Source organism: Daktulosphaira vitifoliae, unplaced genomic scaffold (genome assembly GCF_025091365.1).
Source record: "Daktulosphaira vitifoliae isolate Bord-2020 unplaced genomic scaffold, ASM2509136v1 Scaffold_1, whole genome shotgun sequence".
NCBI lineage: Eukaryota > Metazoa > Arthropoda > Insecta > Hemiptera > Phylloxeridae > Daktulosphaira > Daktulosphaira vitifoliae.
Window position 1 is genome coordinate 71,109,236 of NW_026099572.1, and position 12,327 is coordinate 71,121,562.

Sequence of the window (12,327 nt, forward strand, 5' to 3'; positions counted from 1 at the left end):
TCGTCTTATGCATCAAATGGATTTAAAATATGACAAATTGTTTATTGAATATCTATAAATTGAATTTGATGACATTAAAATTTCTTTAATGATTTCTTGTTTTCAGATTTATATCTGTGATTACATAATAACAATAATTTAATTCATAAACGTATATAAATACGAATATTGTAACATCTGACAGTTTGAGTATTTACAGAGGGATTCATTTATCATAACAGTCAATTACGTAAAAAATAAAAAATAATTAAAAACATTTTTTTTTTTACTTATTTTAGTTATATATAATTTTTGCTTTACCAATTATTAAATACTTTTCGATCCACCTCTATACATTACAATTGTGTCCTCTCTTATAAATTTCGATACAAATAAAATTTTATTATAATTTTTTCATTCTAAGACATTACATTCATTACACCATATTTATTGTTTCGATGCATAGCTGAAAAATATTACTATAACTATAATGTGTTTTTTATGTCTGACAATAAAAATTCTCAGCTTTCACTGAAAACAAATTTTTTTCAACTCAATCTTTGAAAATATTCCTGAACTACTGCGTTTTTTAATCCTATATTAAATTAAATGTCTTGATGTGTATTACAATATTAATTTTAAAAAAACCACTTTACAAATTGTTTTACTATGAGAAGTCGCCTGTCAAAGTAAAGAAATTCGCAATTTAAAAATAATATAATTTATTTTCAATTAGGTAAATCATTTAACGAGTATTTAATATTTCAGTAAAATATTAAAATATGGATATTGTGATATTATAGATATACAAATTATTGTGAAATTTAATACAATCGCATCGAAGCGTTTTTATGATAATGATGTTAATCACTTTCAGATATCATCTTTACATGTCTCAACTTTTCTGGATCCCCAAATCAGACAGAGTTGAACCTTTACCAAGCAAAATATTTAAATATTTTCTTGTTGATTGTAAAGAAATATCATTTTTATTTAGTTTAAGTGATGAATATTCGTCTCGTTTTAGAGTTAAGTTATCCAGTGCAGATTTTTCTTCGTTTATTTTAATTTTCCATCTTGGTGCCATGGACTCAATTAAATTTAAATGTTTTTGTTTATGACTTGAAGTGATAAGTGGATCTTTGTGTACGGCTAGTATTGCGTGCCACCAGCAAATCTGGTCAATACAGTGCTATTGTAGGCTGGTTATCTAAAGTATATATGATATAGAGTAATGGTGAAAGTCACCGCCTTGGGGGTCTTCATCCTTGATTTCAAAAACAGAAGAGTTAAAATTTTTGATCGAATTACGAACGTTTGGTTTCCTATAAATGATCTAATAAGTATTATTTATTATTAAGAATTTCTTTTATTTTAAAAAGTAAATTCATTGTTTCAAACACAATTAAAAGCTTGAGAAACATCGATTCTTAACTAAAATAAAGTAAAATTGTCCAATTTTACTATAAACAAAACAACGAAATTATGTTGAAATAGAAATGTTAGAGTGAATACACAACTTAAAATTTATACAATTTAACCTTTATTCAAAATTCCCTAATACTTAGTTGCAAACTTAGTTGCCTATTCTTTTGATTTACGGTACTATATTTTATTACTACATTAGATACTAGATTAGTAATTTATAAAAACTTATAATTTTTGAACATTGCATATTTGTATAAAAAATTTTAAGTCTGATATCTCCCACTAATAAACATAATTATTTTAAATTTCATCGCCTCTTAAGTTTTGATTAATTACAAAAATGCCATCTACAATGCTTCTTTAATATGCTCCATTAATAATAATATATATATATATATATATATACTATTATTATTATAATAATCAAACATAAGTACTAGGACTAAGTAACTTAAATTAAAATAAACTAAGTTACGCTATTAACTATAAATCATTCAATTTTAGATTATAATACAATTATTTTTTCTGTAAAAATAAGGTGTAAGCGCAATTTGAAGATTACTGGGGGAAGCTTAGCACCCCCGAAAATGTTTAAAATTACATTTATGGTTAATAAAATGTTTTCAAGGGGGAAGTTATATTTAGCACCCGCAAAATTATTATGCTGTTTGCTTTACTCGTTTATTAGGTAAAAAATTTCAAGTGAAAGTTTTTAAACTAAAATATGTAACTAAAAGAAATCAAAAGTAAAATTCTCAATATTATGTTTAATTTTCGATTAATTAATTGGTCAATGATAAAAGAATCACTCTGTATACTTCATATGTTATCATGTAGAGTTCATTGACTACACGGATATAGTACCGGAAGTAATTTAAGTTTATATATGTATAAAATTATGTGTATGAAAAAAAAAAAAGAATACGCATTTGAAAGATAAACAGCAATGTCAATGATACATAATTTGGAATCGCAAGGAGATAACAATGATCTGTATAAAATTATATTGAACAACGTTACATGGTACATCAATTCACATATGTGCAAGTGTATTTTAATAATAACATAAAGAGAGATGCATTTCAATGTTCAACATAGCAGTGGTAGGCAGTAGCGTTTAACAAGATATAAGACTGCTGCACATGTGTTCAACATTTGCCTAGCGGTCGACGCATTGCCATTGAATAGGAAGTGTGACGTACGTGTATGAGGTTTCTTTAAAACTTCTAGTCCAGCTGATCAGGATATATTTTGGATTCCAACTGTAGTCTATGGAAAGGATCTCTTAAAGATACCAGACTTACTTTTGCTAGGTAGAGCTCCATACAAACCTCAAATATCTAGTACCGCCTACATCAACATGGATACAACACCTTTATTATTTCCAATATTATTAATAGCCACATTTAGTGAGTACTAAACTATTCAAACTTATATAAAGAACTATATTTCTATTATTTCTTTTTCTAATATATTTTCATCGTAAAATATAAGGAAACAAATTTATTCAACCTAAATCATCTTAATTTAAGAATGCTTAATTAGAGTTATCATTCGACAAGAGATTACCCGAAAAATATTTAAGGTATTCTGAAATTTTATCATTAATTTCTGCAGAATTTAGAAAATTTAATTTATATATTCTTGTCTAGAAATCTAATTATGGATTAAAATGAAACTTAACATCTAATGGTTTCCTTTTTTTTATGTATAAGTTTTGAAATAATAATTTAGTTTATAAATATTTACATATTACAAATAATATTATTATAAATAGAATAAATAATAATTATCTAACTTCCTATACATTTTTGTTTCATTTATGATAATTCTTGAGTGTACAAAATTATATCGAAAACCTATTTAAATATTGAAAAGCTAAATGATAAATGCTCTAAAATAAAAATAGTTTTTAAAATATTTAATTGTAAAAATATTCTATTTAAAATGCAAAATTATTGTTACTTACTTCATANTACTTGTGTTAAATTCTTACTTTCTTTGTAATATTTTAAAATAATTATTATAAATATTTAATTAAGTTTCATAATTTAAAATTATGATTAAGATTTCAAATAAAATATTGCTATTGCACGTGTCGGCTTTTTAATGATTACATAATACACATTATATTTTCTTTGTATGGTACTTTTATACTGTTTTCTATACAGAGTGTTCAGTAAGTCAGGAAACGGGTTTCTATTGTTCTCATTGTTACAAACAATTGTTTGTAACAATGAGAACAATAGAAACCCGTTTCCTGACTTACTGAACACTCTGTATAGAAAACAGTATAAAAGTACCATACAAAGAAAATATAATGTGTATTATGTAATCATTAAAAAGCCGACACGTGCAATAGCAATATTTTATTTGAAATCTTAATCATAATTTTAAATTATGAAACTTAATTAAATATTTATAATAATTATTTTAAAATATTACAAAGAAAGTAAGAATTTAACACAAGTAGGCTTTTTTTATTTGTTTCTAAAGTTTTATTTATGTATATAAATATATATAAGCTGATTAAACCAATATGTTTTAATTTAAAAACTTAAGTCAATACAACTTTAACGGTATATATAGTTTGATAAGTAATGAATTTTAATAAAATTCATCGGAAATAGAATAAAAAATTTGAGTGCTAATCTTAATAGTATCTTAATATTTTCCTCTCATCCTAAATTATGTCTTTATATAATAATACTTATGATTATTTAATTTTGGCTAATTTTATAAGCCAAAATTAGCCTATGTAATTAGGCGCCCCTTTGAGCAAAAAAATCTTAGTACATATTTTTTTTGTTTAGGAGTATAACATAACAATTATTGTAATTTGTAGGCATTAAATTTATACATAATACATGGTGTTTCATAAAAATCTTTGGCTCCTTAAAGTGTGCAATAAATTTGCTTCTCGACGGCAAAGAGTTACACTTCCCCCTATCACCATATACTGGTTTTTGCTATTATTATTGTTATTAATGTTTTTATTCATTAATTATTTAATAAAAAATTTAAAAACATAACCAAAATCTTAGTTATGTTGGCTAATTATGAACTTATTTCTTAACCAAACTGCAGATAACTTTTTTAGAGCAATAGTTAAAGTAAAACTTTTTCTAGATGATTTCTCAATTTATACCAATCAAAAATAGTCAAATAATTATAATAATTAAACGGATCATAAGGTATGGGATCAAATATCTCTCACGACAATTTTTTTAATTCATTTAAATTTATGAGTAAATTTTAACTTCCCTTAACCAAAATATGTAAATTATGGGTCCTGTACTTGTATAATATCGATTCAAAAGGGGTTTTAATAATTGTAGTATGGTTTCATTATAATAATGTCAATTTTTTTTTAATATTTTATTATAAAAATAATTAGTGTATATAGCAAATCTTTATATAGAGCATTATATGTAACAATTATGCCTTTATAATGTATGATCAAATCTTAATTGCAAAATATAATCTAGAAGCTAGAGATACAAAAATATTGAGAAGCCATAGAAAAAGAAAACGCTAAGAATCCATAGAAATTCAAAAATACTAAGAAGCCATAGAAATGCAAAAACATTGAGAAGCCATAGAAATGTAAAAAACTAAGAATCCATAGAAATGCAAGAACATTGAGAAGCCATAGAAATGCAAAATTACTGAGAAACCATAGAAATGCAAAAATATTAAAAAGCCATAGAAATGCAACGATATGTAAATATTTGTCCTGTAACCAAGATAATTTCCTCAAGAATATTCTTTTATTACATCAATATTTATAAGCATTCAACCCTCTATTCCCAAGCAAAAAATCATATGAACGTTTTCGCAAAAACTTTAATCTAAGCTAAAATTATTCCGACCAAATTGCCGACATTTTCACATTTATAGTGATATAAATAACAATTCGCTAAAAGGTTATTAATTTTATTTATTTGAAATGATCAACATTTTAAATTTCCAACTTGAAACTTTTTCTTTGGGTAAATATATAATAGAAAATTATTAGATAAAACATATCTGATTTGCATAATTTCAGCTGTACCCATACTTCAAGCTTGTGATCAGACTCGGCAAGGGTGTAGAATACAAGAAAATAAGTGTCTTTGCGGCGTAGGTTGCTATTCAGAATATCGCTACAGCAACTATGACGAATGCCGTAAAGCTTTAAAAGGTAACTTACAAATAACTAAAATATATAAAATAATTTGCTTTTTTAACACAAATAATTTTTATTTATGATCATGAAATAAATTTTTTGTCTTGCTTAGGTGGGCGACACGATTTTTGCTCTCAAAATCCATGTCATCATAACGGAGTTTGTGTACAAACTTCACAAGAGCCCGGTTATAAGTGTAGATGTTCAGGCACTGGATACTACGGTGCAAGATGTGAACAAAGTAAGCATAAATTATTATATATACCATTGTAGTTCAATTATGAAAATGATAGTATTTGTTAAGATCAAATCGAAATAGGTACAATTTATATATACTCAATAATTATATAATGTAATGACTTGTTAACTTTTTTTATAATAAGACATGATATGGAAAAACGTAAATCAACGTGTTTTACTTGAAATTTTCTTTATTTTAGAGTGTTTTGGCCAGCATCCCACAAGAGAAGTACCATTTGAGTGCATTATAATTTGAAATATATTAAAACTTACTAAAAAATTACATTAATTTAACTATGAATTATTTAATTACTTGAATTGTCTACTAATTTCTAACTGGGATTTTATATTTTATTTTATTTAATCAAGTAAATGAATTAAATAATGTACATACATTTTTTATTTGTGAAATTGACTTTAATTAACGTTATAATGTAATTGATATTGTATAATTATTTAAAATTAATAAAGTACCTGCTGAACAATTTATAAAACCATTTTGTCGATTATAAATAGCTTTTACTATTGTCCGTCATGGTATCATAAAAACGCATACTCGGATTGCCTAACCTACCCCTGCACGCCTTTGATATCAGAATGAGTAACGTAATTTAAATTTTGTCATCAGAATATTTACATAGACATTTTTTTCTCTGGCCCTTTAAATTAACATCAATGAATCTTAGCCATATAATATCAAATTCAAAAATCTGTCATCCATTTTCCTTCAATAATTACATCAGTATAATGGATACCCGAAAAGTTATAAACTATTTGTATATATATATATAAATATATATACATATGATTTTTTCCAAAAATTATGGCGGTGGCATAAAATTATATATTAAAAAAAAAATATTCATCGATCATGTTTAATTACTGATAATTCTTAGTGTGCTTTTATAGTATTAACAGTGGTGTTGTAAAAGCAAAAAAACTTTTTTTTTTATTTTAATGTAATACACTGATTTGAGAGTCTATACCTCTTACAATATAAATAGTACATAAGTATTATTCCTCTAAGGTGTACGCCAGAATACCATTGAATGGTAATAATATATTATAATTACATAATGATAGATTAATATAGAATTAACAATATATCAAAAATGCCATCCAACACCAGGATATGTTTGATTCACTACACTTTAATATTATATATATTGTAAAAATCTATTGAATTACACTATGTTACATTAAGGAGTTGTGTATAGGCAATTCAAGTTAAAAGACTATTAAGGTGAATAACGTGAACGGATTAGTACCAGGAATTTATGAGGTAATCATTAAATTTTTTATAGAAATTTTGTTACCGAAAAGGTAAGCAGATTGTAACGCACGAATAAAATAATGCACCAGGAATTCAGAAAGTAATAATATTCAGAAATAACGTTCACGATTACCATTAACACCCAATTTTGAAATAATTATTGACTTCGGTGCCATAGCAGTTTATCAGTTACGGCTTTATGGATGTCCTCAACTCTATTGAATCTATCCCCTTTCAGATCTAATTTGAGCTTTAAAAACGGTGGATAGTTGGTACGCGTTTATTAGCCAGGAATTGTTGGTGGTTAATAACGGCCTTGTGTGCGGATGCATTGTCATGCAAAGTGAAAAAACCGCGATCAATGAATTTTTCTGAGTGGACTCAAACAACGCGTTTCAAAAGTCGTTCCAAAACACCTTTATAAGATGTACTCACCCCTGTAGTACTATGCAACACGAACTCTTTATGAACATGTAATTTCACGAACGGTGACCACTCCTATGGTCGCCAACCACACTCTTCTGACCATATCAAAACCGACTAAACCACTCATAAACAGCTGTTTCCTTTAAACACGTCTGGCCGTAGTTTTTTGTAGTATTTCGAATGCATTTTTAATTGATATTTCAACTTTAAAACAAAATTCGATGGTCGCACGTTGTGAAATGAAATAATTCATGTTTGATATATAAACGACCGACATTAAATACTTTTACTAAAATCCCTACCAAACTGCGACAAATGAAAATTGAAATACGTGTTTATAAATGATTATAATTTTAGTACTTATCATTTCACAAAAATCACATACACACTTAAAAAACACAACGGGATTTTACAAATCGTTTTATATTAAACTGATCCTCACAAATTTTAACGACTAGAGAATTTGTTTCAAGAAAAAGGGCAACTCCATATTTTATGATTTTAAGAGAATTAAATAGTTTTCCTATTACACGTTACACAATTTTGTAGATTCATGAATTACATTACTTAACAAATAATGCGTGCAGATAAATTTTTCTAATTTTTAGTTTCTTTTTACGCGACGCGAACGTAGAACAACAAATGTTCCAACTGTAGAGCTAAAATAAAAATAAACCTCATTTTTAGAGCAAACCTTTTACATTTTAGTAGTATATTTAAAACAAGACATGAATAAGAAAAAATATTTTATGATGTATAATACTTTATACTCTAATTCAAACGCAAATCCACACGTGTATTAGGCGTGATAACACAAAAATATGGCTAGATTCACATCTAGACTATTTTCTAATCATAAATTTTACAAGTGAACAACTCATTTAAAAAACGAGGTAGGTTACAAAATTTTGAAAATTAATTTTTCAAATACAATAAAAAATTGGTGGATTATTCTAAAAGCTACATGATCTGCTATTTCCTTATTTATATCCTGATTAAGATAAAACATGTCAAATGAAAAATGGGATTATTAAAAAATATTATTTCTCATAAAAAAATTGTGTCGATGCATACATTTTTCAAAAAGTTATAACATTCTAAAGTTAAAAATGTAAAATATAAAATCAAGAATTTTCACACAAAAATAGCATTTGGTAGCCATTTTCACCGTGAAGACAAAATAAAGTCCGAAATTTTTTTAAATAAAAAAGTACATTACATTAGCTTTAATTTAAGAAATTTATAAAAATGTTAGACTTTCCGGAAATTTCAAAAGTTAAATTGAAAAAGTTAATTTTATGTGAAAAAGTTGTTATTTGAAACCCCCCCTGTGGGCAGGTAAAGGGTTAAATTTATAAAAAAAATATACCAAATGATAGGTAAAGACATTAAGCATCTATAAAAAAAAAAATTATATTGATTTGTTCATTTTTGAAAAAGTAATGGCAGTTTTAAGAAAAAAAAATTGAAAATTAGCAATTTTTAAATTTGTAATTTTTTTGTAGGTTTTTCCCATTTACGGCGAACGAGGGAAATTTTTTCAATTTTTGAGGGTAATGTCTTCAACTAGATACGATTTGTGATCTTTTGGCGTATCGTTGAAAAATATCCGTTCGGCGAGAGCTGAGAAAAAGTGGTAACAAACAAAAAAAAAAAAAACACCTCATAGTAAAACCAATACCTTCTCAGCTTCTGATCGAAGCTAAAATATTGGAACTCACCAGAATTCCCTTGGAATTAAAAAGAACTAGGATTCATTTATATATTAATAAATTAATACAATGATTTTTATTATTATGTTATACTTTACTTGTGATACATTAATACATATAGTCGCAAAGAAAAATTCAATTTTTAAGTAGTTTTAGAAATGAATTTAACACAAAGATATACTTAATAATAATTTAATTTATAAAATTAAATTACATTTTTTTAAAGATTCTATTTTACATGTTTTATATCTATAAATTGCAAGATAAAGTCATCTCAGATTTGTGGTTAATGTCAAGCCTTCATTGTAATCCTCTTTTCACTGTGATATGATAAGCTGCAGTGAAATATATTATTCAAAAAAGATAATATAAAATGATTTTTATATCACAAAACTTTTTATCTGCTATATCTTAAACAAAATAATTATGAAAGAGAAATGATAGTCATTATTTCTTTTAATTATATTTTTCAATAGACAATGAGACAATATCTAGCGAGATGTCATTTAAAAGGATAATTATCACCTAATACAATTTTATTTTTTCGTATATTATTATTGGCAACAAATTTAATGAAAATCAACTATTACTTATATGCGATTATATAAATCAAAGTTTTAGTTATAAAAATATTTAATATTATTTTGAACAATGTTATTTATGAGACTTCACTTTCAATCCCTTTAAGATATGTATTATTTGTATATTTATTTACAAATACTAATACTGCCGTGCTAAGCGAAAACAGGATAACTCCAGTCAACATGACTTTTCTGGAACACAAAAAACATTTTTAACGGTAAATCAAGCCTAAAAATGGTGTTTTTACAAAAAATCGGTCAAACCTTGTGCTGATGTATCTAATTTTACATTGGTTGATTACTTTTTATTACAACTTTTTTGAGTTTTTTAAGGAGAAAATGGACTTAACATAAAATTAATATCAGAATACTAAGCAAAAAATTGATAACTCCATAAAAGTGGACTTACCGGATTATTACTTAGACTTTTTTGGACTTTTTTAATTAAGTCTATGATCATACAACATTATTCGTTTGTAAAAAAAACGTGTAACTCAAATTTTATCAAACAAATAATCATTTTTATTATAAAAAAATTATTACAAAACAATTAGACTTTTACTTTAAAGCCTATTAAATTTTTAAAAAACGAAATAAAACAATAAGCATACCTTTTAATTGGTCATCACTAAAAACAATTAAAATAAATTAAATTTTAAATAATAAAATAACAATTAGTATAAAATACTAAAAATAAAACAAAACAAAATTTTAATTAATGGTAACATAATAAAGTATATAATATACTTAAATATGTTATACCAATAATTGGTTCTTATCACAATATATCACATTATAAAATTTCATATAGCAGTTTCTAATTTTTAGATTTTTCATATAAGTCATTGACTGAATCTAATGTAGGAAAATCATACCAAAATTGCTGTCTGCTCTTAGGCATAAACGGGACTAGTGTTTGTATAATACTTTGTTTTTTTTCTGGTTTAATGTCCCTTAATTAATTTTTTTGCTGTGGTCTTACAAAATCTTTTTTTAAACATGGAGGTTTTAAAAAGTCTAGCATTCTTAATGGAGTATACTCATCATATGTACAAGAATATAATAAGTACTTGAGTCCTCTTTCTGTTCTTATTTGTACTATGCTATTAAACATTGGACGATTAATTTGTTTTTTTATTTTATAAATAGAGCATTCTGACTTCCAAAAAAAAATCTTTGCCATCTAATATTTTAACATTCACATGGCCTTTATTTGAATTCTTTATTGATTTTTCATAATAATCATTCAAGTCGTAGATTTTACCTATTTGTTTCATGGAAAGTTCAACCTGATGGTGGAATGAATCAGCATACATAAAACTATGGCCTGGTTGAAAATAGAAAATATCTATCACCATAGTTTCAAGTTCTTGAGAATTAATCATAAAAATTAAAAATGTAAACAAAACAAGCACCAATTCTTATTTTGAGCAAAACAGTTGTCTAACCAAATAGTTTTTTTTTTTCATGTCTTTGTAAAATAAAAAAAAAGCATAGTAACAACTTGTTAAGTCTTCTTGTTTTCTACTACTTACTCCTTCGTGTCATATTACAGCCAAGGGTTTAATTGAACTTCTAGGTCCGATTGGAACAAAACTTTCATTAAATGCTATGACCTTCTTAGTGAAAATTGCAGCTTTGAAATTGTCCATTCTTGTTAACATGATGACTTTTTGTAAGTCGACCGATACATACAATTCAGTGATGACCATGTCGAGACCATAATATTCTTAACAATATCGGTGAAGTAAATTATAAAATAATACACCAAATAATCATTATTTTCAATTTATAAAATTTGACTGAAGTTATGTCACGTACATACCCTTTTTTCCCAACGTATGAACATAAGCCAAAACACGGTAACTCCATTATTTTTCATGTGATATACCAAGTTTTTGCTTAGTATTTGGATTTACCGTGTTTTCGCTTACAAAGCATCAAATATATTGAACTTACCGTATATTTTCTTATTTTATATTTCATTTTTAGATAGGTTTTAATAGAAAATATGCTATTTTTAGATCAAAAATTGGTGTAAAACCACTAATTTTACCTATAGAAACAAAAAAAAAAATTTTAATTTTAGAATTATCCTATTTTCGCTTAGCACGGCAAAATAGTTAACTATTAGTAAATAATTACTAAATTAATAATGAACTATTAGAAAAATTGTAACAATAAAATTAATTTTCAAATTTTAATTAAATAATAAGTATTTTCCTAAAATTACCAAATTAGTTTTGAAAACATCGTCATATTTTAATTATGTTTCTATTTCATCTTTTAGACCAGTCAACAAAGAAAAAATTCCCAACCAAATTTTTTTTTTTTAAAAGTTCAATTAAAATATGTATATTGACATCCTAGAAGTTCTCATTGATTGGAATTGAGTTTTTTTTTTATAGCCTCGCACAAGTTTAAAAATATAAGCTTTTTTAATTTTCTCAAAAAATATTTAACTTACAAAAAAAAGTTTTGTATAAAAGTTGTTTAAAAGACAATTTTAAACAAAAAAAA

The 12,327-nt window shown here is 25.4% G+C and overlaps 1 protein-coding gene across 1 annotated transcript; it reads left to right on the forward strand.

Moving 5' to 3' along the window:
- Positions 1 to 2,399: 2,399 nt before the first annotated feature.
- LOC126894508 (protein crumbs homolog 2-like) lies at positions 2,400 to 6,303 on the forward strand. Its single transcript, XM_050665562.1, has 4 exons — positions 2,400 to 2,816; positions 5,456 to 5,590; positions 5,688 to 5,816; positions 6,016 to 6,303. The coding sequence occupies exons 1-4, from the start codon at positions 2,768 to 2,770 to the stop codon at positions 6,069 to 6,071; spliced, it is 369 nt and encodes a 122-aa protein (XP_050521519.1). The 5' UTR covers positions 2,400 to 2,767; the 3' UTR covers positions 6,072 to 6,303.
- Positions 6,304 to 12,327: the final 6,024 nt, after the last annotated feature.

What these genes read in the sequence shown, in the direction of transcription:
- LOC126894508 (XM_050665562.1), top strand. Translation starts at nt 2,768, where the DNA reads ATGGATACAACACCTTTATTATTTCCAATATTATTAATAGCCACATTT. An exon ending in ATTATTAATAGCCACATTTA is followed by an intron (nt 2,817 to 5,455) that starts GTGAGTACTAAA and finishes GCATAATTTCAG; the next exon opens with CTGTACCCATACTTCAAGCT. An exon ending in CGGTGCAAGATGTGAACAAA is followed by an intron (nt 5,817 to 6,015) that starts GTAAGCATAAAT and finishes TCTTTATTTTAG; the next exon opens with AGTGTTTTGGCCAGCATCCC.